Here is a 19,106-nt window from a genome sequence, read left to right as displayed (position 1 = left end):
GGTACATGGAAAGTTGCCATAAGTATGTACATGAATTGTCAGTTTTCAAAGAATCCGAACATATAAAAGTACAGTGTATTTTTAAACATAAACTATAGAGGCCCTATCTGATCAGACACAAAGTTCCTGTAGAATCATGAGGCCCTGAGAGTCTTCAGCTTTATTATTGTGGGAATAAACTACTGGCTTAAATCTATCGAGTCTCTTTGACTTCGGATGGAGGTGGCTTATGAAACACACATCCTCAGTGCAACTTGAATCTTCTCTCATAAAAATAAATTTGAGAAAGGTAACAGCTTTGTTCAGTTTTCATCTTCTGTCTCCCTAATGTATACCTGTTAAGAATCTCTATAGTACAGGGACGCCTGGGTGGCACAGCAGTTAAGCATCTGCCTTCAGCTCAGGGCGTGATCCCGGCGTTATGGGATCGAGCCCCACGTCAGGCTCCTCTGCTGGGAGCCTGCTCTTCCTCTCCCACTCCCCCTGCTTGTGTTCCCTCTCTCGCTGGCTGTCTCTATCTCTGTTGAATAAATAAATAAAATCTTAAAAAAAAAAAAAAAAAGAATCTCTATAGTACAGGGACGCCTGGGTGGCATAGTCAGTTAAGCAGCTGACTCTTGGTTTCAACTCAGGTCATGATGTCATGGTCATGAGACTGAGCCCAGAGGTGGGCTCTGCGCTCAGCTCAGAGTCTGCTTCAAATTCTCTCTCCCTCTCCTTCCAGCTTGCTCACATGAGGGCACACTCTCTCTCTTTCTCAAATAAATAAAAGCTTAAAAAAAAAAGAATCTCTGTAGTACACCTTCTCAGTTTGGTACTAACTTATTTTTTTGTTCTTGTAAATTGTTTCTCTTTTTTTTGTTTTTTTAAAAGGAAAATGGGGCACCTGGGTGGCTGGCTCAGTTAAACATCTCCCTTCGGCTCAGGTCAAGATATTGGGATCTTGGGATGGAGCCCCATGTCAGGGCTCTCTGCTCAGCAGAGAGGCTGCTTCTCCCTCTCACTCTCCCTCTGCATTCTCCCTCCCAGTCACGCTCTCTCTCTACCTCAAATAAATAAAATCTAAAAAAATAAAAAGAGAATGGATTTCTGTTCCTTTAAAAAGAAATGCTGTTCTCAAATCTCCGAGTTTGTAAAACTACCATATTTTCCTACCACAGTAAGTTTTGGGTGTTTGGACATATTTAATGTTGTACTTTAGAACAAACGCGATTTTGTCATGTCCAGCTTTATTTCCAGAAACTTGTTTAAATGTGTGATATCAGTCCGGCTTTTTTGGAGGAGCAAATTGGAAGGAACAAGAGATTCTGAAATTCATGAAGACAAGATACTGTGTCAATAGAGTTGACAGTCTAGTAATTTTAGCAAGACCACAGTTTTACTGTAACATCAGCAGCTAAAGTTACTGGAGACTATTTGAGACAATGTTGAAGAGTGAAAAAAACTCTTCTCTTTCTCCTCTTTCTTTCTCTCGGAGATCTTGTGCGTCATCTCCCCAGACAGTTGAAAGATTTAAAGTGAGATCATCAGATGTCCTTGTTTGTATTTTAAAATGCGGGGCCAGGGGCGCCTGGGTGGCACAGCGGTTAAGCGTCTGCCTTCGGCTCAGGGCGTGATCCCGGCGTTCTGGGATCGAGTCCCACATCAGGCTCTTCCGCTATGAGCCTGCTTCTTCCTCTCCCACTCCCCCTGCTTGTGTTCCCTCTCTCGCTGGCTGTCTCTATCTCTGTCGAATAATAAATAAAATCTTTAAAAAAAAAAAATAAAATAAAAAAATAAAATGCGGGGCCACCTTCATCAAGCAAAACTCGCATCCTATCAGGAAAAAAAAAAAAAAATTTAAGTCATTTTTCTGTGTAAGAGTGTGTACTTCAGGTAGTCTCCTCAGTGTGAGGAAGAAATGTTAGTGAATGGCAATTTGTTGATTATAATCACTGCATGTTAATCTCTCACAGCATGTTTCAATCAAATTATTGCTTCATTGAAAGGGTGCAGTGCCACAGAATTGCCGTAATTGACAAGCACATGTCTGAAAGGAATATTCTTAGAGCAGGAGAATTTTTGCCTTTAACATACCTATAATTGAGCCTTTTCTCATTTCTCTTTGCAGTCTTTCTCATTATAACCTTCCCCTCCCATTTCCCATTATCCTCATTTTCTGCCCTTGGGGCTTTCTTGCTCTACAATCGAAACCATTCTTTTCATTCTGTTTGCAGCTTTTTGCCTTTTACATAAGGCTGCTGCTTGGCTGGCAGGCCTTCCCCCAAATCTTTCAATAAATATGAAATTAGGCAGAATTGTTAAATATGAGTGAACAGAAAATGTGGAAAACTAAAAAATCTTGTAATCCCCAAAATATCTTATTGTAATCTGAATAGTGCTAGGAAATTATTTTTAGAGCAATTTTGTATCCTTTTCGGCTTCAGACTTACTGTTCTTGTCTGTTCTCTGCATTCAAGACACTTTGTGAATCTTCTAAATCCTTTAATCTTGTAAATGAGCTTCACTTAGTGTGAAGATGAAAAGTACAAGTTAGAACTGCCTTTTGCATACCTGGCTGGGTATTTCTACTTAAATTCTCAGCCTTAAGTGAGCATAGTTTTTGGTGGATGAGTTGTATATATCGAGACTCAATAGTAGTTCTAATATTAAAGCAGCTGGTGTACTACTTCCATAATTACATCACTTTCAATGTGCCTTAAATACACTTGTTATGAAGAGAGATTTGTATAGTACTTAAAGCAAGTTAGGCTTTTTCCCCCTAAATTTCCTTCCTTGCTTGATATCTCAAATTTTGTTTTTGTGTAGCAGGCTTAAAGATACCATAAATAGTGTCATGTGTTTTGTTAAGAAAAAAGAATGAACACAGTGAAGATCTTTTCATCCTAATTTTGGATCTTATTCTCTAGAGTTGCACATATAAAACGTAGCCTCTTGTTGTGTTGTTTCAGTTTGATCTGAATTTAAAGGCATTGCAAGCCATTTTTATTGACCACTGTGCTGACTTTTGTAAAAATATTTTAGTTAACTCAAGTTCTGCCTGTGCTGATCGGCATAATGCAAGCGCACGTCTCAGAATTATTATGACAATTTACTCTATTTTATGGTCTCCCAGGGAGGGTGTTTGTTCTTTGGAAAAAAACATGCAAGGCAAATGTGTCTTGATCGGCATATTTTAGAAATCCACAGTTGTAGAGATCAGGATAAATTCACAATACTTATCTCTCGGTAAATGTACTTTGCCTGCTTTTGATAATAGAGACACTTGAGAAGCAGACCATACTCCTCATGTGTTTGAGCTCCTAAGAATTTTCTGTGTATAAATATATGTATTATTTGTTATTAGGCCTGGCTGCGTGTAAAGGATGGTAACTTAGACAAGGTGTACATATATTGCTCTCTCGTGTGAGAGTAAAAATAGAGAAATGCAGCATAGAGCTGGAAAGGACGCTCTGAAGTCAGCCAGGGCGGAGATTCCTTCCAGCTTTTTGCCCCAGTGTCCCTGGAGTCTGACCTTCATCTCATAAACCAAGAGGGATGCTAGCTAGCGTCACAGTCCAGGTAGCAGGATGGAGCAAGTCAAGAACACACCTGTACATCACACACGGCTTCAGCTTTTATCCCATGGACCAAAACTTAGTCGTAGCTCATCTAGCTGCAAGTGAAGCTGGGAGATACACTGTGTGGTGTTAATATATGTGAAGAGTGGGGACGCCTGGGTAGCTCAGTCGGTTAAGTGTCTGCCTTCAGCTCAGGTCGTGATCTCAGGGTCCTGGGATCGAGTCCCGCATCCAGCTCCCTGCTCAGTGGGGAGCCTGCTCCTCCTTCTGCCTGCTGCTACCCCTGCTTGTGCGCGCTCTCTCTCTGTCAAATAAATAAATAAAATCTTTAAATATATATATATATATGGGGAGAGCAATATGGCCAAGAAAAAGCAAAGTTTGATTCCTAAGAAATGAAAAATGGCATGGAATTTTATAAATGGAAGCTTATGTTAGTTCGTTTTGATACTTTTGATCCCAGGCCATAATTATATTTCCATCTCTTCAAAGAAATTTAAATATATTGTGATTTAAAGCATTGTATAATGGGGCACCTGGGGGACTCAGTTGGTTAAGCATCTGACTCTTGATCTCAGCTCAGGTCTTGATCTCAGGATCGTGAGTTCAAGCCCCATATTGGGCTCCACACTAGCCATAGAGCCTACTTGTAAACAAACAAAATAAATTAAAAAAAATAAAGCATCGTATAATCATTTTATAAAGACTATAAAGAATTAGCTTTTATAGCCTTCTGAAAACTGAATTTTGACAGTAATCCCCTGTATTATTAATGTGCAAAGAGTACTTAACTGAAAGTACCTTTCTCATTTCTGATTTGAGCCACTGAATTCATGTTTGAGAATTCTGCTTCTTTCACTCCAGAATTCTCCTTACAAGTTGTTAGAAATACTTTCCATGGGGCGGCTAGGTGGCCCAGTCGGGTAAGCGTCTGCCTTTGGGTCAGGTCATGATCCCAGGGTCCTGGGATTGAGCCCCATGTCTGGGGCTCCCTGCTTAGTGAAGAGTCTGCTTCTCCCTCCCCCTGTTCTTGCACTCGTGAGCACTCTCTCTCTCCCCTTTCAAATAAATAAATAAAATCTTTAAAAATATATTTTTCCCAAAACATATGAAACATATACTAAAAAATATTTCCTATATTATGACTTTGACTGAGCTTAACAATAGCACACATTAAATTAGTTCTCATAAAAAGAGCTTGTAGTACATAATTATATTATTACATGCTTGGTGATATTTCAGAACTCTCATGTACCCGTTATGTAGCTGCGGTGTGGGTCAAATCACCATGACTCATGTGATTTCAATGCTAGGAGAAAGGCCTAAGGATGTTCTTAGGTGTGCAAATAGTACATTGATTTTGAAACAAAACAAAACTGACTTATTAGAACCATTTGAGACAAAGGAGTTTGTATGAATGCCTTTAGCCAAAAAGACAAAAATAACCTTAACCAATAACAGTTAATACATGTTTAATGACTTGATTACCCAGATGTTGGAGTAGTAGGCATATGGGGTCACTGAGGTGAGGAACAGACAAGACTTTGATGTGGAAGTCAGTTTTTTTTTTCTTTTAGGAAAGGACAAAATAAAATGTGCCTAATGATTCTCAGTATCTGTAGTGTTTAATATGAAGAAGTTTAGAAGGAAAGGAAGAGTTCTATGGATTGACCATTTTAAAAAATTGTTTCAGTTTCTGCCTTTACACTTCAACTTTAAAAAATATAAATATGTATAAATGGCCATTAAAAGATCTTAAAAGTGGGGTGCCTGGGTAGCTTTGTTGGTTAAGCACCTGACTCTTGATTTCAGCTCAGGTCATGATCTCAGGGTTGTGGGAAGGAGCCCATCAGCATGGAGCCTGCTTAAGATTCTCTCACTCCCTCTCCCCCTCCCCCATGCTTGTACATGTGCTTTCTCTCTCTTTCTCTCTCTCGTTCTCTCTCTCTCAAAAAAAATAAGAGATCTTAAAAGCATTAGGAGTTTGTGGACTATCTTAATCCTTCCCTGTGATTGTCAGTTCTACCTTTAGAAGAGGAAATTGGCTGATCCCTTATAGCTATTTGCTATTTACCAAGTGTTTGCTAGAAAACAAAAATGAAATTCGAGTAGGAATAAAGGAACTCCAGCATGCTGGTGTATAGATGGAAAACGACTTTATAGGGGCGTTTTTGGCAATTCAAAAATAAAAAAGACTAAGTTCCTCTATCTGTGGCACTTCTCCCTGTCTGGAACAGGACTCTGTGACTCTCCTGCACATATGGACCATTTGGATTCACAGCCCCAGAAGAGCAGGGTGCAGTGAAATCCAGAGTTGGGGATTAGCCCACCTTGGGACCTAGGCCCCTTCTGATATTAACTTGCAACAACTCAGTGGTTTTTCACCCTCCTTAGCTCAGGCTCGGTGTCATCATGCCACAAAGAGATTATCAGACCTGCCTCCTAGAGAGAATATGAGGAGCACAGATCGTGTGGATAAAGCTCCTGGTACAGCACACAGTGTGTGGTCAGTAGAGGTGGCTGTTCCGGTTATGTGCGAAGGGAATAGCTACTATCTTCCCTTCTCTACTTGTCCTCGTTGCCCATCAGAGCTGCCGTTGGCTTCCTGGTGCACACTAAAAAATAGGTGTGGTTCAGAGCAAATCTGGGGCTCTCTAGGGCTAAAATGTGTGCTGGGTGAGGGTGGGGGTAGAGGTTTGTTCAGACATTCCCATGCACAGTGTTCATCCTGGGGCTTGTAGCCTGCCATATGTGGTCCTTTTATGATTACATTCAAACCCTGTGAAAGTTGAGGCCTTAAAACTTCACCTTCTCCATGGCAGTGAGCACAGTGCTCGACCCCAAGCAGTAGGTGTTCAGTCAATGGTCGTGACCAAACCTTTCTTCGTGACCCTAAAGCACTGCTCTCCCTCTCACCTGTGAGAAAGCAAGCAGCTATGTGTTAGTGAAAAGAACTCCAGGGACGCTGGGTGGCTTAGTCAGTTGGGCATCTGCCTTCAGGTCAGGTCATGATCCCAGGGTCTTGGGATGGAGTCCCGCGTCGGGGTCTCTGCTTGGTGGGGAACCTGCTTTTTCCTCTGCCTGCCTCTGCCAACTTGGGCTCGCTCTCTCTGTCAAATAAATAAATAAATAAAATCTTAATAAAAAAAAAAAAAGAACTCCAGTGACTGTTCTGGAACCCAGAGCACAAAGGCATTCCCTGCTGTCAGTCACTGGATGAAATATTTGTCCTAGAAATATTTTTAAACATGGGCTACATAGTGAAGTAAGTTTTCTAATATTGGACATTTTCAGTTTGTGTAAGATCTTGTGCCCACTTGTTTAGAAATAGGCTTAGTTAGGTTTAATTGTGTTTAATTATTTTTTTTTAAAGATTTCATTTTTAGGGGGCGCCTGGGTGGCGCAGTCGTTAAGCATCTGCCTTCGGCTCAGGGCGTGATCCCGGCGATCTGGGATCGAGCCCCACATCAGGCTCCTCCGCTGGGAGCCTGCTTCTTCCTCTCCCACTCCCCCTGCTTGTGTTCCCTCTCTCGCTGGCTGTCTCTCTCTGTCAAATAAATAAATAAAATCTTTAAAAAAAAAAAAAAGATTTCATTTTTAAGTAAGTTCCACGCCCAGCATGGGGCTCGGATTCATAACCCCTAGATCAAGAGTCACACACTCTACCAACTGAGCCGGCCAGGCGCCCTAGTTGTGTTTAATTTACACTAGTAAATTGGTAGAGTATCTTTTTATCTTTAATATATCTAGTTATCATTCTTAGCTTTAAATTAAGACAGTTGACTAATGTTCAACTTGGAGGAAAATAACTTCTCTCTCATAGCTCTAGAATTTCTTAAGCTGAAACAAAAAATAATTTTACTCATCTGAATTCAGTGATAATGATTCACAGTGACCGGGGTGGAAAATTAACATTCAGAATGGTGATATATTTCAAGTTTTGGAAGAAAGCTGGTAATAGAGATTCTTCTTGGTGCCCGGGAGATAAAAATATCATACCTTGTCCTGAGTTGATTCCAGTATTAGAGGAGTGCTTCAAATAACCATGCCCCAGACTTCTAATTTAAGGTTTAATGTTTAAATTAATTCTTTCTTTGTTTCATGAAATTTTGGAATGTTGAATTGACAAGCCCTTAGGAACACAGTTTGTGTCTTTATGTATTGTATGATGTTAATCGTACCAGACGGAGCAGCTCCGAGAGTCTCTTGTGCTAGACTGAGTGACTCCTGCAACTGGGTATTAATTGTTGTTGGTAGATGCTGGCAGGTTGGTATCGAAGGCTCCATACCCATGACACTTCCCATGTTCTGATCTATACTGTTAAATGATACTTGGATTGATCAGGAAGAATTGCTTCCTCCTGGCTAATTTGTGAGATCTACCTGCTGTTACTGATCAGCTGTGTAACACCTGCAGGAAGAGTGGGGAAAAAGAGGGTGATGGATGGTGTGAGGGCCGATTATCAGAATATCCTTAGTTCCTTTCAGCCTAACTCAGGTATGCCCCTAACATTGCCCTAACATTTTTCAAGGGGCATCTGTCCGTCAGACAGAGACCATCCACACACCAAATCCTATGGCCTTTGAATGCGGATGAAGGCTGATGAACTTCCCTCCAGCAACTTTGCACACTCGGGATCCGCTTGCCTTTCCATCATCCTTTCTTGTTGGCTTCTGTTACATCTGTGTCTCCCTGTTCTCCTGTTTTTCTCTTTCTTCTTTTCCCCCCTTCTTGAACTCATCTTTCTCTTAGCATTACCCAAATGTGAACATACACCCCAGCTCAACCCTCAGTCCCCACTTACACCTCCCTAGGACTGTACCTCACAGTTTATGTTGTCCAGGCCACTCTCTTTGTACCCTCTTTATATAGTAGCTCCCATAATCACCCAGACCTCTTTAGCAAGCTCTGGTCTTTGATAGTTTTGTCCAGTATCTTCACTTAAAGTAACCTCAGGGTACTGAAGCTCAGTGTATTTAAAAGTAAACTCATCTTCTCTCTCCTTATTTTTCCTTTATCCAGTCTCACTGTCCTGATGCCCCAAGTGCAATCTCTATCTCTTGTCATTTCTTCTCTTGAAAATTTCCATTCACTTCCCTTTTCCTATAGAACAAGCCATAGGCTTCTTGCTGTAGGGCTCAAAGACCCTCCAGGAGTTGGCTCCAACCTAGTTTACTTTGCAGTTATACATGTGATCCCTTCTATTACTGTTTCAAACTATACCATAGACCAAGCCTTCTAAAACTCACCTGTCCACAGACTGCTAATAAGAACTGAAGCCAATGGGGGCAGAACCGTGATAAGCTGCAGAGCGCATGCTGCATGAAAAGGGCAATTCAGCACGAAACCATGTTGCCTTATGAGATGCGGGCCTGGTGCTGCCAGAACTTCTAATTTTTATGTGTCGTTTTGCTTAAAGATTAATTTATTTATTTCAGAGAGAGGGGGTGGGGGGCAGAGGGAAACAATCTCCAGCAGATTCCCCACTGAGTGTGACCCTGACTCTGAGATCAGGACCTGAGCCAAAATCAACAGTAAGATGCTTAACCGACTGAGCTACCCAGGCGCCCTCAGATCTTCTGATTTTTAAATATTGTCATATAACGAAAAACACCTTTAGGGGCTAGACAAGGCCCAGAGGCCACAGGTTTGTGTCTCAGCCACAGACACCACACAGTCACTCCTTTGCTCACATTTATTTCACTTCTTCATCCACCAGTTCTTCTTAGAAGTTCAGGGGTGATCTCACATGGCACCTGTTAGGTAAAACCTTCCGTGGCATGTTGGAGTTTCCTTTATCCTTTAGAACGTTTATGATTGGTGCTGCCCAGTTGAAGTGTTGCCTTATTTAGTGCATTTCATGGGGATAAATGTCTCAACTTCCTGACTAGTTATGAGCTTGAAGCCTGGGATCACTCTGTATTTTCTTGTCTTTCACCCCAAATCCCTTAGCAGACGCCTCTGATAGAGTCAGTTCTTGGTACTCAGTGTTTCTTGGTTGATTGGTAGCACTTGAAGAATTGGGACAGGATCTGAATGTTGTCTTATGAAAGTAAGAACAGGTGGTACTTATTGAGTGCCTAATGTATACCAGTTTCTCTGTCCAGTGCTTTAGATACACTGTTTAATCCTGACTGCAGTTCTGCTAGGTGTGGATATGATACCCACTTCATAGCTGACTTAACTAAGGCCCAGAGAGGTTCAGGACTGAACCTAAGGCTATCCAGGTAGAAATTCAGTTCTCTGATCTCGTTAGTACTTTTCACACTGTTTTCTAAGCTTCCCAGCAGGCTTAGCAGACACATGCATGAGCCACAAATGGATTGTAATTATAATCGTGCCTAGACGCGGAGAGCCGCTAAGGGCTGGGACAGCAGGAGCTCATGGGGCCTGTCACCTCTCTTCCCACCCAGGGTGACTTGCAAACATGACCTTAGGTGTGGAGAATGTGGGCAAGCATTGGGTTTATTAGTCCATAGTCTGTCTAGTGACACTTTTAAAAGGCAGCATGTGGAATGTAATATAGTTCAGAACATAATTCCTGTTGTGTTCAAATCATTTTTTCCCAAAGAATGATGGGATTCCAAAACCAAATTTTTCAAGTCACAGTAAAAACAGATTTCATTATTTGAAGAGTGCCGTCCAAGCTCTTGTGTGTAGTAAACTCCTGTCATTAAAGAGGTGACTTTTAAAGTTTGATGTAGAAACAGCATTAAGTGAATAAGCATTTCTTATGTAACCAATAAGGAAGAATAAAGTGAGATCTCAAGATTTGGTCATTTTAGAATGGCTAAGCAATACTCTGGTGAATTGTAAAAATATGCAGGAATAGAGTGAATTTAAAAGCTGTGGTAAACAGCCACATTTAAGGTCATGAATATTTCTTGCAGAAATGTAAAATAAACTGAGAAAAAAGCATAGCTCTGAACAGCATAGCACTTTAACCTATGATTCAGACATGAACTTCCATTTTTTTTAATTGGTGCTTAATCAAATTACATGGTACATTTTGGCACTGCGTCTCAAAAAATAACGGCAAGTCGTCATATTCCAGGACCAGAAACAAGACCTTTTTTTTTTTTTTTTTAAGATTTTATTTATTTATTTATTTGACAGAGAGATAGTGAGAGAGGGAACACAAGCAGGGGGACTGGGAGAGGAAGAAGTAAGCTTCCCGCCAAGCAGGGAGCCCGATGTGGGGCTCGATCCCAGGACCCTGGGGGACCTGAGCTGAAGGCAGATGCTTAACGACTGAGCCACCCAGGCACCCCAAGAAACAAGACCTTTCAAGTACAAAGTTTTTATTGGCCTCTCGAAATAAAGTTTAAGTAGAACATACTTTAGAGTGCCTTAAATTCCATTGCATCTGAAGTAGAAATATAGGTGAAACAAAACTGCTATCAGTACTTTAGGGAATATGAGTCACTGTAGAAATGTTGAATATTCATATTACCATACTTATATAGTGACTATAGGCAGTTGTCTGTCAAAATTCTTATCATTTGCTTTCTTAGCAATTCACTTATACCAAAAAAAAAAAAAAGCATTAAGCTTAGACCTTCTTGAAACATTTAGATCAGTTCCTCCGATTTGGTTACATTTACATAACAGAACCCTATAAAAAGGATCTGTACCAAACCAATTACTAGTCTACCTGACACAAGTCTAGGATGCTCTAGAAACACTTGTGTTTTACAGAAATAAGTGGAAGTTTTTAGTGCTTGAGACACTTAAAATGAGGAGAAAATATCTTAATATCTGCATAAAAGAAAAATACATTCAAGTAAAATCAAATGAAATGGACAATTCTTTTCTTATACCTTGAAATTAAAACAGTAAGAGATGAAAGAGAAAAGTCCTGTATTAACATCATTATGGTAAATAGTAGATTTTAGAGTCACTTCTATCAAATGTTTGACTTTAGATGTTGATTACATCTTGATGTATTTTATTTCAAGTAAACATAGTGCTTAAAACTGTAATAGTGTCTGCTTACCAGTTTTGATTGTTATCAGGATGTTTCTTTTATATGGCAAGAGTACTTCCTATATTTAAAAAAGCCACAATGTAAATATTCTTTTACTTGTGGGATTGGGGGGAGTATTCCCAAAAGGATGGCTGAATATTTTTATCAGTGATGAGCCAAGAATTTGGGATTAGATTTAGTGATTGATTTAACGAACAGAATTTCAAAGGAAAGGTTTATTGTCTATTAATACCTAGGTATTCACTGAGTTAGAAAGCAAAATGAATATATCTTTTTATTCAGAAGGTTAGTGTATATGGCAACTATGAATTTGTTTAAATGAAAGATAATTTTATACACAAAGGTGCTTTTCTGCCTGGAGTCTTAAATTACTGTTAATTAAGCACTATATAATATAATAGATAATTATAGTGTTTTAATATGGATGCCGGAGGATGTGCTTGTCTTTCTAAATGGCTATTGTTGGCTAATAGTCGTCAGGGGATCATTTATATAGCCATTGTGGTTCTAAAAATATCTCTGAATACCATGGGACAGCCTTTTTTGATACATGGCTATTATAAAATGCATTTTTATTTGAAGTGTGTCATTTTGATTATATCACTCAATTACTTTCATGCACAGCAAAAAAAAAAAAAAAAAAAATGCCAATGCTGAAAAAGAGTAAGGGAAGGCTCTTTATGTAGAGAAAAATTTCATAACAATATGGTAGTTAAATAGGGTAAGATTTGAATCAAGGGTATTGGGAATCTGTTCTATTCATGAGGATTTTTAGTGGTTCAGTAGGATTTTAACTGGAGATGTTTTTATGTAGCCTCGTTGTTTTTATTTTAATTAATATTTCTATGGCAAAGAGATAATTAGGTAAATGCTGTTGAATATTAAATATGGTAGTAGCTTAGGGGAAAGCGTTTCTGGGTCAAAGCCCTTAACAAAATATTGTCATATGTGAGCTCATTAATTGAATTGAATGCCAAATGGTTTTGCCACCATATAAACCAGACTCCAGTCACTCAGCTTATTATCCAAGGCTGTTCCAGAATGGAATGACTGGTTATGTGAAAGTTTAATGGCATTCTTTTTCATCTCAGTTGCTAATGGAGTAAATTTTGATTAGAGAATAGTTCCAACCTCTTTAAATCCGCTAAGTGTAAGAACATTCCAAAGAGTCTGAACCTAGGTCCCATCGAGCATTTTGAATGCTGAATGTGTGAGGTCCTCAGGGCTTGCACCCAGTGGCTTCTGTGTACTGTCGGCTTTGATTGGTAAGGGCCCACAGAGAACCCTAAAATAGATGCCAGGCTGCTCTGTGGTTCTGGCTGCCTGCATCTCACATTGAATGCAAAAAAGACTCCATCTCTAATGAGAGCAGAGAACTCGAGGATGTTCGTCAACCACATTTAGTACCAAGCAGCGTTAGAATTGGTGAACATCCCTGTTCAGTAGTGTCCCAGGGTGATGGTTTTCAAGTTGTCTTTCAGAATATCCTAGGGGTTCAGACATGATGCCATTGTTTGATTTTTCTTGAAACTATTTTAAAAACTGTGAAGAAAACACAAAAAGCTTCAAACTGTATATTTCAAGGTTTTCATTAGGATAACCAAGCTATGAACTTCTGCCAGGTTTAACTGGTTTGGGGGGCAGATCTTAGAATACAGTTTCTCCTGCCTTTTCGTGCAGATGAGTATTTGAAACTGCATGGAATCTTTCCTGTGAACTTGGAAATTATGGTGGAGGTCACAGCTTGCCAGTAACTGGTAAACAGGGCGTCTAGGAGAGAGCTCCCAGGTCTTCTGCAAGTGCAGGCTGTGCGAGTGCACTCACACTAAATTGTCCAGCCGGCCACACTCCCGCAGTTACGTTCAGCACAGAGCTGTAGAGCTCTATACCGGGCTCTTCTTTCCCTTTACACACTTACAGTAGGTAGGTCTTAGTTTATGCCTAGCAAGCCCCAGACGCATCTGTTTGAGAACTTACTTTAGCTGGAGCGCTGACTGTTAGTATATTGTGGTGTGATACAACATTGTAAGTGTAGGCTTATTTTACATCATAGGTGCCATTAGTCAAACTTTTATTTTTTTAATAAGGAATACTGTTATTTAGCATAAATAAGTAAATGTCTTTAAAAAAAACCTTTCTTAATACTCTTCATTAACATCTCTGGTTCATTTCACTTAAGGGCATTTTGCAATTAGAAAACAAGTTTGTTTTTTTAACATGACCATTTGCAACCACTTACTGGTGTAAATTGGGATTATCTTGATGTTCTGCTATCAAAGCAATTAAGCAGGGTCAGCTGATATACGGCTGGAGATGCCATTCACTACCTCTTTATATCAGAGTTTTGTGTTTGTAAACATAGACTTGTTTTGCCTTGGTCAGTTTTTACAGTAAATATTATTGGTTATTTCTAAAAATTCTGTAATTTTTTCAGTCTTCAATACAACCTGCAGAGCTCTATCCGGGGCAGTTCCTTCTGCTTACACACTTACATAGCTCTTGGAGAGCATAAATGCTTCTGCGTATACAAGCTCATTATTCTTACAACTGATTAATTACTGTTTCAAATTACTGGAAATCCATGTCCAGGATGTAAAAGAAATGAAAATGAAATCATATAGTAAAATGAATTTTAAGTTAAGGAGGTCGGATAAAGACAATTATGGCAAGAGCTCTACTTTGCATTCTGCATGTAATTTTTTCTGTCAGTTTGGAAATTATATTGGGGGGTCAGAGTTTACCTGTTTAGCTGTTCCATATTACATGTAAGCTGGACTTTTCCAAGAACACTCAAGGCCAAGAGGCAATAAAAATCAAAACCGTTTTTGTCAGTGAGGAGGTTAGGGAAGGGATTGGGAAGGAGTATATTATGATATATTATACCTGCTCCCCAATTTTAATGGGACTTAGCTCTGTCTCTCTCCAAAGCAGTAACAACATCACCCACCACTTTCCCAGCTTCTTACAGATGCATTTGAGAGAGAAAGGTGAATAGCCGTGGAACCTGATATGTGTCCTCTAAGTTTTATTATCCATTGTTCTTGCCCTAGACTTAGGTAAATGGCTTTAGAAAGCCTTAATTTATTAGAACATGCAGGCTTCATTCCCTGTAGGACTGGAGTATATACCCCAGAAATACTATAAAATTTATTCTTAAAAGGACAGTATTCGTGCTTTGGTTTTCCAGAACATCTTTCCCCACAAAAGTCAATGATGTTTTAGGGAGTGAGAAGGATGACAAAAGTATGTTTAGAGAGCCTTGCAACAAAAAAATAATCTCATTGCTTGAGGTATTCTGTGTAAGGAGTTTAAAAAATCTTAACTTCCATAAATAATGTATTTTGTGGCTAAAATTCTCTTACCCTAACCCCTCCCACACCCACCACCCTTTATCGTATTTCTGCTGCACACGCTGTTGGGGGGGGGGGGGGGTGAGCAGTTGCCCCTCTTATCCCTGGCGTGCTTACCTTGTGTTTGTTTTTCTTTCTTTGCAGAGACCCTCCTTGATGACTTCCTTCTCACGTACACTGTCTTCATGACAACTGATGACTTGTGCCAGGCGCTGTTGAGGCAATATCCTTCATTAACTTCAGGATGCTGTGTCGGCTTCCTCTCAGACAGATGTCTCGCATTAGGAATTAACTGCCTTTCTTAATTTACTCAGCCCCTGTGTAGAGTGTGGATATGTTAAATATTAATGTAATGATATCCAAGGTAAAAGATGAAATGAGACAGAACAGACAGGGGAAACTGGAAGGCAGGGCTGCTGTTTTCACCTTCTGGGTTGTGGGTAAATTGTACTGTTTGTATTAAGTTTTCTTCACACGTAGGTCTCAAGACTTGAGAAATCTGGAGGTAAGTTTGGCCACTGGGTAAAGCCCAGAGTCAAGAGGTTGAGTGGACGGGCAATAAGTGAACTTGTAAGACAGGCGGTTAGTGCCAGGGGACTTGGGCAGGAAAACATATGTACGGGATACCATGTTTCTTTGCAAGTGTCCTGGGGCAAGATGAGCCGTCCCCGACGTGGGAGGTCGAAATCCCCCCCTTGGAGTCAATTGTCATCTTTTCAGAAGCTTTGTGAAGACGTGTGCTGTTAGAATGACAGGTGTGATTAGAAAGTGAATGACCAGTTAAGGAAGCTTTACGATTTGATAGATGAAAGGCCAAAAAGCCAAGCCAAGTAAACTGACTCAGAGACTCCGCAGGGGCTGCTTGACTCACAATTTGCAAGGAAGGTGCTTCAGAAGCATTTAAGAAGCCTACTAACTATTAGGTATTTATCAAACCAAACTGAAGATTCCTCTAGAGCCTAGGTGAACATTTTTAGGAAGATGAAAAAAAAATTTTTTTTGGCATATGCCTGAGTTTTATTGAGCCCTAACAGTAATGGTCTTGGTAATATTCTTTTCCTGTTAAATAATTGTTATATTTCCCCCCTATTTGATAGCCTTTTCCTGCTTAAAAGAATACCGTAGAACTCCATAAAGGGCATAACTGAAATAAAATCTCTCTTAATAAATATATACACCAGAAATCATGATTACTTGTCAGTGCTTTGCTGTGTTCATATGGCCACGCAAAGCTACAGATCTTGGGAAGCGTTTTGAACCCGTTCATACAACTGATCTTGAAACATTATTCGTTTTGATCTTGGAGAATTGCAAAAACAGATTTCTTCCACAGCTTCCAAGTGGGTGTTTCTAAAAAATTCTGCAATAATTACTAGGTTTTCAAGTTCTCCTTCTTTAACAGTGTTCTAGAAAAATAACTATGAGCTAATTTCGTCTACATTTTAATGCAAACGGCTTTTCAAAAAGTATTACCATCTATTAAACCATATAGTTTGTTTCATAACAAATGGATGCCTTCAAACCATTGTTTTTAAATATGATCCTAGTACAGGTGCCTGGGTGGCTCAGTCAGTTAAGCATCCAACTTTTGATTTTGGCTCAAGTTGTGATCTCAGGGTCCTGAGTTCGAGCCCTCCATTGGGCTCTGTGCTAGGCGTGGAACCTGCTTGAGATTTTCTCTCTCTCTCTCTCTGCTCCTCCCTACACCCTTCTCTCTTCAAATAAGTAAGTAAATAAATAGGTAAATAAATAGGATCCTAGTATTATTTGTGATTATTATTAAATTAATGCTCATAGAATTTCCCTGAGGAATCTCTAAAACTTCACTTGGATATGACCATGTTTTGCATCTTTGACTAAGACATTTTCTACAGACGTTTAGTTCAGATTCTTAACAGCCTTTTTACTAATTATCAAAACTCATGAAATCCATACTCTGCTTTTTGTGAAATAATATTAACCACAAACAAAAATATGGCATCCATATTTAATTTGAGAGATTTTTATGTACACCTTAGTGAGGCTGTCGTGTATATCCCATACCATTGCCTTCTGAGGAGTGGTCCGAATTATTTTTTGTTTGTCTCCCATTGTTTTCAAACATTATTTATAGATTAGAGCCATTTATGCTGTGTTTGGGTATCTTAGATGGGTACTGTTACTGTGGTAGAATTTTATGCTTTTTAGCTTTTCTCATCATAAAGAGCATTAGGTAAGCTCCCAGCCTTAGGCTAGCTAACGTTCAGTGCTCTACACTGAAGGCGTAACTGTCGTCCAGTGCCTTCCCATTATTCCCCTCCTCTGGCTACATTTATAAATAAGTATAATCTGGCAAGGGCAAAATGTGTAGGAGTGAACATACCCTGATAAAACAGAATAATCCAAATGTTAAATTTAATCAGTAAATGTTTTTTAAAAGTACATCTTAGTGTGAGAACAAGATGAAGCAAATAAGTGGTAGCAGCTGTGAATGGAGAAGGGCCGTTGAAGTTTCAGGCCCCGAAATGGCTCTGCCCTGCGGGTCCGTAATCGCAGAACGGAGATGCAGTGGGAGTAAGAAGCCCACTTCCTGACTTACACGTTGCTGACCTAAAAGAAAGAAATTGTTAGTATTTCCTGATTTTCTAGGTTTTCTTCTTTATATTGGTTAGGCCGTGATAGTCACAGGAAAAGAAGAACATTTGTACAAGTGGAAATAATGTAGGCTATAAAATTTTATATTTTGTCTGTAAGAGAAAAACTAGGAAAAAATGGACACTTTAACAGATCCTTCGTATATTTGCCTGAGTTTATTTCACATGTAGAAGTCAAAAAACTCAAATGTCCTGAATTTATTTTTGCAGGTTGGGGAGACAGTGACTAAAATATGTTTTGAAATATTTACGAAGGCAGACATCGATATTCCTCTTTTACAGTTATGCAGCAGCATTGAAGAGTGAAGAATCCTGTCCACAACCCCAGAGCCTGCCTGTCTTTGGCATCATTGCATTTCCTTTTCCTACATAACTTTCCAGTATGTCCAAGATAGTCAGAAATGAGAATTTGGGGAAGAAAAACACTAGGTTGGTTTGGAAAATGCCAGGCTTCTGTCTCGTTCCAAGGCTTTAAGCACATTGCTTTTGAGGTGGTTATTTTTATGTAATTTGAACAGCACAGCTAGCCGCTGTTAACTTTCAGTATTTATCACTCCAGATGATGAAATTTTTCTTATAAATAAGCATAGTTAGGGGCACCTGGGTGGCACAGCGGTTAAGCGTCTGCCTTTGGCTCAGGGCGTGATCCCGGCGTTATGGGATCGAGCCCCACATCAGGCTCTTCCGCTATGAGCCTGCTTCTTCCTCTTCCACTCCCCCTGCTTGTGTTCCCTCTCTCGCTGGCTGTCTCTGTCTCTGTTGAATAAATAAATAAAAAATCTTTAAAAAAAATAAAATAAAATAAATAAATAAGCATAGTTAATAGAAGTGGATGATCCCAACATGTTTTCTTACTTGCTTTTCTACTCAACAATACATCGCGAATGTTCACGCTCAGTAAATGCACTACTGGACCATCAGGTTGATGGCTGTAGATTGCCTGTTAATGGATATGTGATAATTAAGTTAACTATCCACAGTGTTTGATGCATTTAGGTTATTCGTATTTTACTTTTTTTTTAATTCCGATGAAAATGAAAAGTGGCAGTCCCTTTTAATTATGTTTACATGTTTATCCAGTCCTTTTTTCCAAGCAAATTCCTGGGGGTGGGCATTTAAATCATATCACAAATTATACTCCAGAAATCGGTGCTCTTTTGGGGCTCGTTGAGCAGTGACTGCTTTTATACATTGTGAATTTCTGAGGATCAGAGGATATCTGGCCCAGTTCTGATGTTACTTTTATGGAAAGCGTTTACCTGTGTAGCAAGGCCAGCTCTCCTGTAGCCACCGTTGAAATCCATAGGCCACTTAGAACCTCGTCGTGGTGTCATCGACCCATGCTGCCTGTGGAGCTGTGTCAGCAGCTGTCAGTGCAAATCATCTAATTCACCTTCACGACCTGCCACCGAGCGTGTGGAAATCATTTTCCTGGGTTTACTTACTTTTGCCGTTTCTGGTGCACACCTTTTGCTCTTGCTATACATATTCTTTTCTTCGCACGTGCTTAGATATTTGCGTATTCTTTGGAAAATGCTTTAGCATGTTTTGTGAAAATAAGAATAAATGGATGTC

The 19,106-nt window shown here is 39.7% G+C and overlaps 1 protein-coding gene across 5 annotated transcripts in view; it reads left to right on the top strand.

The window, feature by feature from the left end:
- The window catches only part of RAPGEF5 (Rap guanine nucleotide exchange factor 5), a 235,100-nt gene that overhangs the window by 174,629 nt on the left and 41,365 nt on the right, over positions 1-19,106 (top strand). For all 5 annotated transcript variants that reach the window (XM_057304209.1, XM_057304210.1, XM_044387067.3 and 2 more), the window contains one exon: positions 15,043-15,121. In XM_057304209.1, the coding sequence (XP_057160192.1) occupies positions 15,043-15,121 (79 nt within the window). The remainder of the gene's footprint in view (positions 1-15,042; positions 15,122-19,106) is intronic.

Source organism: Ursus arctos, unplaced genomic scaffold (genome assembly GCF_023065955.2).
Source record: "Ursus arctos isolate Adak ecotype North America unplaced genomic scaffold, UrsArc2.0 scaffold_3, whole genome shotgun sequence".
Taxonomy (NCBI): domain Eukaryota; kingdom Metazoa; phylum Chordata; class Mammalia; order Carnivora; family Ursidae; genus Ursus; species Ursus arctos.
The sequence above is the reverse complement of the archived record's forward strand: the minus strand, read 5'-3'. Positions and strand labels throughout refer to the sequence as shown.